Raw genomic sequence first — 11,051 nt, 5'->3', positions numbered from 1 at the left:
TTCCAAACCCACCCCTCAACTATTCAACCCACTACTAAGCCTTACTTCCTGCTGTTGAAGCTGCTGTTATGATTGTTTGTGAGAGATGAAGGCGAGATCTTTGGCAAAGCAGAGAGATTGGAAGCACCAGATGACCTTCAAAAAGATAAAGAATAGATCATGAGTTAGAGTTAAGAAAATAAGGAGCTGTTTAAGAAAGGTACGCGAGTGTCCATTAAAGTAAACTGAGATGAATTAAAATAAATTGCGGAATATGTCAGCAACAAAAGGTTAAGCAAAAGAAGTAGGCAAAATTACAGAGAGGAGGATTTTTTTTTGAAGATGATGAGGTGCTTTAGTGAAATAGCAGAGAAACTTTAAGGGTTTAAATTTTGCAGTTGAAAAAGAATCCTGGTGCTGTGTCATATCATATTATAGTGCTTTAAAATGTCCAAAAACAAAAAACCTTCCTAGTATTTTAATAATACACTGCCTATGTGTAATCTTTTGGTAGTGTTTGAATACAGCGTGGAAATTGCATTCCATTTCTGTGGTAACTTCGTCCTTCAGTTAACAGAAATATCAGCCAGGTGATGTGCACTTCACTCACTTGGGTGTTGTGGAGCCTCTGGGCCATGTGCCATCCTCATTCTTCTGCTCTATTACAAGAACCTGTGGGAGATGGCATAAAGTAAAGATGCTTCATTTGCTTCTGCTAGCTTAAAGAGCCAAACATTTAGTAGTTGCTTTTCTGTACTCTGAACAAATAAGCTGTGTACAGCAGTTGCATTTGTATTGAATTTGTAAAACCACAGAAATGTTAAAACATCTTTTTAAAATACAGTTAATGGGCAACAACCTGCTACTGCTGCTAACATTTTTGTTTGCTTTACATAGTAAACAAAAATGCTTTTGTTTTTTTCTAAATGGGAAACACAAGGAGTCAGATACGTCTAATCCATGCCTTGACTTAACGAGGATTTGTCCGAGGCTCACCAGCTCTCTGGAACAGCTGCTTGTGAACGGGTCACCCCCCTTTTCTGAAGTCTCCTGGCTCATTGTGGCCAGGTATCTAAATTAATCTCCTTCAGAGCTGACTGGCATGTTGATGCCAGGGCATACACGTTCAGTGTTAAGCAGCTTACAGGAAGACACAGAGTACCTTTGCATGGCTGCTGACGAAGAGATATTGTGGGTTTTGAAGCTGTAACCATCTTTTACAACAGGGGTAGGCAATTCTGGCCCTCGAGGGCTGCAAGCCTGCTTGTTTTCCAGTTATCCCTGCCCTACCCGCTACTGATTACCTGGATCAGGTGTGTTCAGTCAATCAGAAGCTAGAAGATACCAATTCACTTTGTCTTTCCTCACGTCACCTTCATCTAAGATGGTATCTTCTAGCTTCTGATTGACTGAACACACCTGATCCAGGTAATCAGTAGCGGGTAGGGCAGGGATAGGGTTGGCACAGCAGTGTGGTGGTTAGCGCTGCTGCCTTACAGCAAGAAGGTTCCGGGCCAACCCATGGCCTTTCTGTATTGAGCTCTGTCTAGGGGGGACTTTCTCTTGCCGAGGGTCAGCCGGGATTGCCTCCAGCCACACTGTGACCCTATTCAAGAATAAACAGTATAGAGGATGGATGGATGGACAGGGCAGGGATAGTTGGAAAACAAGAGGGGCTGCACTCCTTGAGGACTGGGATTGGCTACCCCTGTTATACAAGATAATCTTAATTGAAATATTCTGTATTAGTCATTTTAATTTGAATACATTTATGTTTTGCTATTCTCAGTTACTGCGCATTTCTAAGTAAAACTGACAAGACACATGCCGAGTTTTTTCCGTGCCTAAAATACCCAGGGCAGAAACCGAGTAGATTGTAGGAGCAGTGATGAAATAAAAGCATACCCCTTACAGACGGAGAACAACAAAAAAGAAACTTGTCACAGAAGCACCTATGCGTTTAAATGATTTCATGGTAAAAAAAAAAAAAAAACACAAAAAATAACGATCAATTGATTAGTTTTTGGTTGGCTAAAAGTGGTACTGTGGTAAGTTATTGTGCTCTCTGCTGGTCATGATAGCCTGTTGGATATGCTGTGACCTCAAATCTGACCTGACTGGCAGAGAACAAAAATAAGGACAAGCTACCCAATAAAGAATATTGAAACTAGATTATATTTCACTAAGTCTAGAAAGCAAGCCATATTTTGACAGCTTAATGTTGATTTTGTCAAATATTTTGGCCAACTACAGGAAAACAACCCTGCTGGACTATTCATAATAGTCCAGTAGTCATAATGTTGTCACACTGTGACAGGTTCAGGTAATACTAGAGAGTTTCCTACCTGTCCTTGGTAGAGGCCGGCATCTTGGATGGTGCTGTCAGGTTTGTTGAGAGGCTCAAAGGTGTTGCTCATGTACCTGTTCCATAGCCTGGTCTCCTTCTCATCAGGGATGCTGAACAGCTTCCTCATCTCCTTTTCGATCATGTCTGCAGAAAAGAGTTAATTTCAAAAAGAAAAAAAAAGGCATGGATTATATGGTTAAAAGAAGACAGAGCCAGAAATTTTACCGATACTTAAACCACAGAATGGAAACTGAAAAGACTCCATAACAACTGGTCAACTTCAAAGGACAAGCTAATTCAGTGAATTTATTTATTCCCATGTTTGCTTTAAACTGAACCCTGCAGAATTTGTGGCTCTGAATGGAAATGGTTGACTCATGTTAAAATAAAGGCACCAGAGAGAATGTTTGGATTTTAGATGCAAGCTTTTGTTTATTAGTAGTGAAGTGTTTATCATTACTGCAAAAGGTTATTAGTGGTGAAGACTTAGAATCAAGTAAGTGCTTTCATTAGCATACTGTACATGTTTGTTCAGACAGCATGCAGTTACTACTGTGTGTTATTGGCACATTCTGTGAATATGTACATCATGTGTCTGATTATGTTTGGGTCTTCAGATCCTCTTCAACTTATTAACAAGAACATTACAGTTGTACCTTAATATTTTAATAATTTTCTTTATGTGTGCTGAAAAAAACAGTATATGAAAAGTAGTGGAAATCCAAGTTATGAAATGTAACAGAGTTCATGTTAAAGTGTCCATGGCATGCTTTTCTGTGTTTTCTGACTTATCTACAATGTTACAACAAATGTGACTGAAAGCTCAAAAAACAAGGTGTACCCATATTGTTGTACGTCTATGCAGAAGCTACTCAGTTTATACAAGTCTTGTGAACTCTTATTGGCAAGAATTTTTTCCATCTATGTAACGTCTTATGCAATAGTTCAGGGATTTCCTTGAATGGTCATATTCTCCTGGTTGTGCATGTTCATGTGAGCCTGCCTCACATCCACCGGTGCCATATTAAAAGTGGGATTTTTTTTTGACTGCATGTGGTTTTGTGGATATATTTTATCACCTGCTGCCTGCACAGTGACCAAAGGATGTGGAGAAAAATACAGGGCCTGAGGTTACTGGATGTCTAGGAATGTTCCTATATAGGGACTCACTGTATTACCTGATCGGGTCTAACGTGGTGTGAATGCAACGGCTGGAAACCTACAGGCAGCCAGTGAAACACCCTGGGGTTGTGAATGATCAGCACATCAACGCTTGGATTTACAGCTTTGTTTAGAGTGTGACAAATCTCTTTTTATCGTTACATATACCATTGTTTACCTATCTATGGAGGAGAAAGTCAAATTAATTGATGCTGCTGCTGTCCACTTTCATATTCTGTCTCGAACATGTCAGGTAGAATTTGAGGTTATTGTCATTGTCAAAAACGTAGCTTATTTGTCATTGTTTTTTGTTTATGCGTTGTCCTGGATTCCTGATCTGTCTTGTGTCAAAAAGTGTTCCCCCACTGAGATGTGTTGAGTGAACAGATTTCGACAACACTGGTAACAAGAGTTTTACACATTCACAAACTATCCTGTCGTTTTCAGGAGGAGGCTTTCAGGTTTTAGTATTCTGAAAGAATTACAGACTAAAGTTATGATCGGTGCAAAGCTATTCTAGAGGTACCCAAGACTAAACATTAAATGGCTGAAAATGAGCACACAGACCATCAGATGTCATGATAAGCATCACACATCTAGTACTGGCATTTCGGCAGCTATGTAAAGTGAACACAGGAGCAGTAGTTTGCCAGCATTTGTAAACTCTGTGTAAAATGGGCTTAAATCAAAAAAGCCACCTCAAAGAAGGGTCACTACACTGGCAGTTTTCTGAGATCTCTGTGTAAAAGGGACTCCAGCATGACTAAGGCCTACCTATTGTGTCAGCTTTACTGAAGCGTCTGGTGATCACGTTGTCCATGTTGCTGTCTTCACAGAGCTTCAGCTCCGTCAGGTACACCTCCACCTTGCAGTGCTTCACAAACATACCCTGTTCCACTACCTGGAAAAACCATGATGGCAGTATTAACTATTTACACCATTTAATGTTGAATCCAGGATTAATTAAATATAAATAGACTGCATATATGCAATCTAATATTGCATAGTCCACCACCTGAAACTTCAACATTATGTAACAAGAAGCAAGCCAAAAACTGCAGGACCTAGTGTTGTTAAAACTGAAGATAAATTTCTGCTGCCACCCTATATTATCTGTCAACATCCTTATAGCAGATGAAAAATAGCCTCTGGCTTGTCATGAAACAAAAATGGACTTTTCAGCTTTGACAGATTGCAACATAAGTCACCAAAAAGATAATCTGAACAGGGACTAGTATATTTTCAATTGTACTAGCTAGTCAGATGCAGCTCTTAAGATTATCTTATTCTAATTATCTAGTTACCGTTTTAAACGGGGAAATTTAACTGTAAAGTTGTGGTTTTACTAGCTACTACTTCTTGTGAATAACAAAGTAGAGTTTACTGCCCTGGCTGCCACTCATCTGATGTTCCAATAAGAGCAGCGTCAGAGTGAAGTGCCTAAATTAGCAGCACCTTGTGAAAACAGCTGAGGGGTCCAAGCCTATTTATTTCACCACCGAGCTGCCCCTCCAACACACACACTTGCATATATACACACAGTACAAATTTCACAAATGCCCCTGACAACTGTAATAGTCATGCACCGACATACCGCTCAGAACCTCTCTTCCAGCCCCATGCCTATCCAACCCCCGATCCTTCAGTGGGCCCATCCTAGCCCTCAGCACAATACTCATGTGTTTATAAGCTTGGAGCAAAAAGTCAAATTCATCTCCAAACTGACAAAATTTCTCAAAGTACAGCTGAGTCAAAACCAAATACCCCACCCACGACCCTCCTCCCATATTGGCTATGCTTCTCGCACTTCTGTCAGAAGCTTTCATGCGGCCCTCCTCCCATATTGGTTATGCTTCTCACACTCCTCTCAGAAGCCTTCATGCTGCTGCTTTCAGTGTGACCTCAGCCGGCATTTTGCTGCTTCAAAAAACAAGGACATGCAAGAACACTCTGCCGGTGTTGGCAGTGATACCAGATGAGGACAGCGGAAGGAAGCCTAGCGCCAAACCCGCGACTACTCCCAAATCCTTTTTAAATACTTGTGCTTCCGCTGCACCTCAGGATGACAAACCCACAAAAATAAACAAGGAGTTAAAAAAAAAAAAGGAAAACTAGTAATGAACCTCCTGCATGTTGTGTCTCGCAGATCGCTCCATGTAGCCTTTCAGTCATCAAGAACGTTGCCTGAAAATAGAAACCCTGTAGCTACCCGATACGTCCCTCAACATACATGGCAAAAGGGGAGGGTCAATAAAAGGGGGGGAGAAAAAAACAAGAGAGAGAAGGATAAGAGATGAAGGGGAAGAAGAATCTTTTCTAGCACCTATGATGCCATGACAAGCAGAATTTGAAGCAGGGATTTCATACTGTAGGTCCAGCTAAGCTGTAATCATAATCATTAAGTATTACACTGACTAATCAACTGTAACTATAGCTGTATGTGTAATGCGCAGAAAGGTATTCATTAACCCTAAAATAAATAATTGCAGTTCATGACAGAAATGAAAAGTGGCATCATTGTTGATTCATTTTCATGCAGTATCCAATATATCAGTAATATCTTTGTTTCCAGCTCTTCTGTACACTGCACAGTGAACCTTTGTACCTCTAATTGGCCAAGTTAACCAGTCAGCAGATGTAGTTTTTTTGTTTGTTTGTTTGTTTGTTTACACACAGGCCTCCATTCCAAAATAAAATGTCGGAGTTTTTGCTATTCTTGTTGTTAAAAATGTCTAATAAGCATCAGCAGAACCACATTGTCAGGAAGAACTACAGTTACACAACATCACAAGCCTCTATTACTATTCAATGTTGAACAACAATGATCCAGAACTAAAGTTTCTATTTACAGTTGTGTTGTACTATGATGCCTTAATCACAAATGCCCTTATTAGCACACGTTTGTCCCTTTCAAGCCAACACAAGCTACAATACACAAATAACTACTAACCACAAACATTACAACACATCAGGGAAAACATACATAGATACATATCCCTTTTGGTTCTGTTATCGATGCAGAGAGCCCATCAAATCCATTTACAGTCTTATGTGAATGGCTGAACTTTACCTTGCGTGCAATTGGCTCCTGACCATCTGTCAGTCCATACCAGCTGACAAGCTTATTCCAGCCTTCTGTGGGGACCAGAATGTAGTCCAGCTCATCGATGAGGTGCTCCTTAATGGCCAACACATCCCCATCTAGAGGGAGGGAAGCAGACAGAGTGAGAGAAAGCATATTTAATTGGATGACAGTAATTACTCACCTGCACCACTGACACAACACAAAACATACAAAGAACAAGGTATGCTTGAAAGCTTTCTATGAACCCCTAAGAGTTTATTCTACAGAGTTAATTTACACTGTTTGATTTGCTCCTTTTTTCCCTCTGAACTCTTTGATGCTACTTCCAGAATTATTAAGATGTACTGATCACTGGTGTGATGTAAAGGTTAAGAGTGTTTACAATATATTCCTGTTGGTGATTTAGGGTTTTTGTCATACCTTTAAGAAGACCAGAGTTATCAACTGGTCCTGGGTAGACATTCTGGTCACCCATCTGGTATTTGTCCCAGCTGTCAAATCCCACATACTTCTTCCACTGTTTAAACCAGTGACTGTCCACCAGGTACCTGTAGAGAAGGCATGCAGTAGTATGTCAGCTCTAATAAAGCAAGGGGGCACTGCTAATCAGTCAGATGAGTCAAGGGTCATAGAAAAGGGTTTAATGCGCATTTCTTTTTACACATTAAATGGTAGTAATAGCAAAACGTCGGCAGCCGAAGGCTACCTTGCCATCAGTAGCCTAAATAAATCTGGTGTTGGGGCACAAGAATAATAAAAATTGACAGTTGCAAGAGCCACTCTGATGATGCCGAGTTGAGTTCAGGTTGCTGCATGCCAGGCCAGCTGGCTCTGTGATTTTGACAGGTGCTTTTTCTGACTCCGCCCTGCCGAAGTCAAGGGATAAACCCACTGACTGCTCAACCACTTGGAGCTTCGACAGTCTAGCCAACTAGCTATTAGTATGCCAACTAGATAAATGAAAGAGATGTAGTAGGGTATCACTGAGATAATGTCATCAGATAACAACCGAAATTTGTATCTGGGAGTGCTGACTATAACTACCAGAAATAAACATTTCGATGATATGTATGGTCTCTCGCTTTTCATTGACAGTCTAATGGCTAGCGTTAGCTCAAGCTCCGCTAGCACACATGAAGCTGACAGGCTCCCATTAGCTAGCTCGGAACAAACTGTCAACACGGCCCGCCACCTCGCCTTTTTTATCCTTCATGACGTTGACAGTATCGCCAGAACCAACCGACGGCCATGCAGCATCTTTTAAAAGGTTTCAGTCAAGTCTTACCAAGTGTCTCCCTTTCTTAACTGTGTTTTCAACAGTGCCGCGACCTCTCCTCTCTGGGTATCCAGATCAGCCGCTCCTCCTTCCGCCATCTTTGCTCAGGCATCACCCGCTGCATGTTGGGAATGTGGGGGACGTCACCAAGACACGTTGGGACCGACGTCGCTGTTTCAGCTTATCACCAACTCACTGACGATAAAGGAGGAGCGTGTCATCCAGTGGTAAAATGATTCTAGAATTTATGCCCTAGAAGTGCTCCATCATTGTTGCTGCGCTGTCTCTTTGACTGCAAAGAATTTAAGAATTCCTTCTTTTTTCTGCCCTTGTTTTTTTGATCAAAAATAACACATTCTTTCCTGCTGTGTAACATAAAATACATGCTTTGCATTTTATTATTTATTAGGGTGCCAAATCCCTAGTATAGGAAGCTCATCATTGATGGTATTTAGGCACGTTATGCAAATTACAAAGTCAACACCTACTATGTTCTGGCACAATCCATTTTGAATAAATAATGTTGCAATCAGTAAATTAAAGGGATACTCCAGAAATGTTGTTTTTGTTCTAAAATTGGGGGAATTGTGAGAGACTAACCTTAAAAGACTGGTCAATAACTAAACCAGCAGAGGCAGTGATAGCCAGACTTTTATTTATAGTTTTGCCCCACATATCCTATAATCAAACTCAGTCTCCCTGGCTGATACATTCCTAGGTATTTCAAACTCCATGCTTACAGTTTGTAATGAAGGATTCCCTTTACAAATTTGATCATAGCACCCTATTAACTTCATAAGATGACCCACAGAGAGAATAAATGATACAGAGTGGTATTTATTTAAAAATACTTAACCTTTATTTAAGATGGATGGAGCAGCACTCTGTGTCTTACCTCTTGTCAGTACGTTCTGTATTGCTTCGCTATGGAGCCATCAATGAACTGATCACAAGTGTGGGAACATTATCTCAAAAAGGAGAAATCGACAAAAACCATCTACGGTGGAGAACCTATTATTTTTGAATAAAAATGTCTAAGTCACACAAGCACACCCAGTGTACACCAAGCACAACCACAAAACATATACTGTATTATACCACAGGGACTGTGGCAGGCAAGGGTGCAAGCCTGAGCAGGACGACCGTGCTCTCTGATCCCCTTAGACAGTCAGCATTGCATCAAGAATCATCACTCTTCTATAAGCTATATAACCTCCTTGGCTCAGGATTACTCTGGCACACCTGTGTCAAGCACTATAATATGTAGTTACATCCTTAAATGCCGCTTAAAACTGGACTGTGCCAAAAGGACGCCTTATATCGACAGTGTCCAGAAGCACAGTCAACTACTCTGGCTTCGGAGGCATCTGGGATAAACCATCGCACAGTGGAAATGTGTAGGGGAGACCAGGGATGATTGTAACACCTTTTGTTTGAGCATCAGTAACTCAGTGGCTGTTTGTGCTAGATCTCCCAAACTGTGATACATGTTACCCATATTTGTCTACTACAAATAAAACTCACTTGAACGACAACTACACAATCACAGATTATTGTCATGATTCTGTCCCATCAGCTTCTGTTTTGATGCTTTTATTTTGACATTACTTTCTGTTTCACCTTATTTTTGGACTTTTTACTTTAATCAGCACTCATTGGTTTCACCGGTTTTCACCCCTTTATAAGCAGCTTTCCCCCATCGGAAAGCTGCCAGATTGTTCTTGACTCCCGTGCAGGCTTTCCAGCATTCTTGTGTGTGTGTGTGTGTGTGTGTGTGTGTGTGTGTGTGTGTGTGTGTGTGTGTGTGTGTGTGTGTGTGTGTGGGTGTGTGTGCGTGAGTGAGTGAGAGAGCGATTCCTGTTGTGACCTTTGGATTCTGCCTTGCCCTCTTGATTCGGACTGTTTTTTTTATTTGATTTGATTTGATTTATTCCTAGGTAGGTTTTCTGTGTATGGATTATCTGACTTTCCTCTCTGACATCTCGTTGTGAATTCCTCGGCTGTGTAAGTTTGCTGGCTCTGACCCTGGACTGTATTTTTTACCTGAGTGTGTGTTTCGCGTCCACGTAGTTTTCTGTATCGTTTTGTTGTCCGTGCTCTTATTAAGGAGACAGTCTTATTTTTACTTATCCTCGTCTGGCTATATAATTGAGTTCACCCCTCGATATTATTGGCAGCTTCACGTGTCGATTCTTAACAGATTATGTGAGTTAAAATCAAATGCAGAGCTCTGTTGTTACAGCCTACCCCACGACTGTGGTGAGTTTTGTGGTAGTTTGGACCTGATGTAAACTAAATTAATTCAGGCAAGGGTGTAATTCTGAGCAGGGTAGTAATTAGATAGGTAATCTGATAGTTAGGGAACAGAGAACAGAATCACTCCTCCTGCAGTGCAATACATGAAGTATTAAATAAGAAGATTGTCACAGAGTTGGTCAGTCACTGTTGGTCACAAGGTACAGTCAGAAGCCAGAGTCCCCCCGGCCGGGTCCGAATGCACACTCACGACTGCAGCACCATCTCTCCAATTACACACTATTCTATTGCATATTACCTCTGGACTGGTACCTTGTTTGTTTTTAACCACTACAGTTGTAAGAATTTTACTGAATAATAAAGAATGATTTGTTTTGAATAAACATCAAAAACACTCTAGGTTAAGTTTAGGCACCTCGTAGTTGGGTTGAGGATTAGGGTGAGTCTCTAAGAACTTCATCTAAGTCAGTGTAAAGACATGCAAAGTGATAAATACAAGGATGTGTGTGGGTGTCTGTCTTTCAAAATGTATACAGTGCCTTGCGAAAGTATTCGGCCCCCTTGAACTTTGCGACCTTTTGCCACATTTCAGGCTTCAAACATAAAGATATAAAACTGTAATTTTTTGTGAAGAATCAACAACAAGTGGGACACAATCATGAAGTGGAACGAAATTTATTGGATATTTCAAACGTTTTTAACAAATAAAAAACTGAAAAATTGGGCGTGCAAAATTATTCAACCCCCTTAAGTTAATACGTTGTAGCGCCACCTTTTGCTGCGATTACAGCTGTAAATCGCTTGGGGTATGTCTCTATCAGTTTTGCACATCGAGAGACTGAAATTTTTGCCCATGCCTCCTTGCAAAACAGCTCGAGCTCAGTGAGGTTGGATGGAGAGCATTTGTGAACAGCAGTTTTCAGTTCTTTCCACAGATTCTCGATTGG

The 11,051-nt window shown here is 40.8% G+C and overlaps 1 protein-coding gene and 1 long non-coding RNA gene across 2 annotated transcripts in view; one reads left to right on the top strand and one right to left on the bottom strand.

Annotated features, from left to right (window-relative positions):
• Window positions 1-585: 585 nt before the first annotated feature.
• Window positions 586-8,101, bottom strand: LOC109960880 (ubiquitin carboxyl-terminal hydrolase 15-like). The gene is made up of 6 exons (XM_020601304.1): window positions 7,858-8,101; window positions 6,993-7,120; window positions 6,558-6,688; window positions 4,262-4,388; window positions 2,325-2,470; window positions 586-651 (listed from the first exon to the last, which is right to left on the bottom strand). Exons 1-6 carry the CDS (start codon window positions 7,944-7,946, stop codon window positions 586-588), a joined length of 687 nt encoding a protein of 228 aa, XP_020456960.1. The 5' UTR covers window positions 7,947-8,101.
• Window positions 8,102-9,746: 1,645 nt separating this feature from the next.
• LOC109960853 (uncharacterized) overlaps window positions 9,747-11,051 on the top strand; it is a 3,073-nt gene continuing 1,768 nt past the window's right edge. The window contains exon 1 of the long non-coding RNA XR_002275053.1: window positions 9,747-9,852. This is a non-coding gene — a long non-coding RNA (uncharacterized LOC109960853). The remainder of the gene's footprint in view (window positions 9,853-11,051) is intronic.

The sequence above is a fragment of the Monopterus albus genome, unplaced genomic scaffold (genome assembly GCF_001952655.1).
Source record: "Monopterus albus unplaced genomic scaffold, M_albus_1.0 scaffold51.1, whole genome shotgun sequence".
NCBI lineage: Eukaryota > Metazoa > Chordata > Actinopteri > Synbranchiformes > Synbranchidae > Monopterus > Monopterus albus.
This window is presented reverse-complemented; position numbering and strand designations above follow the sequence as displayed.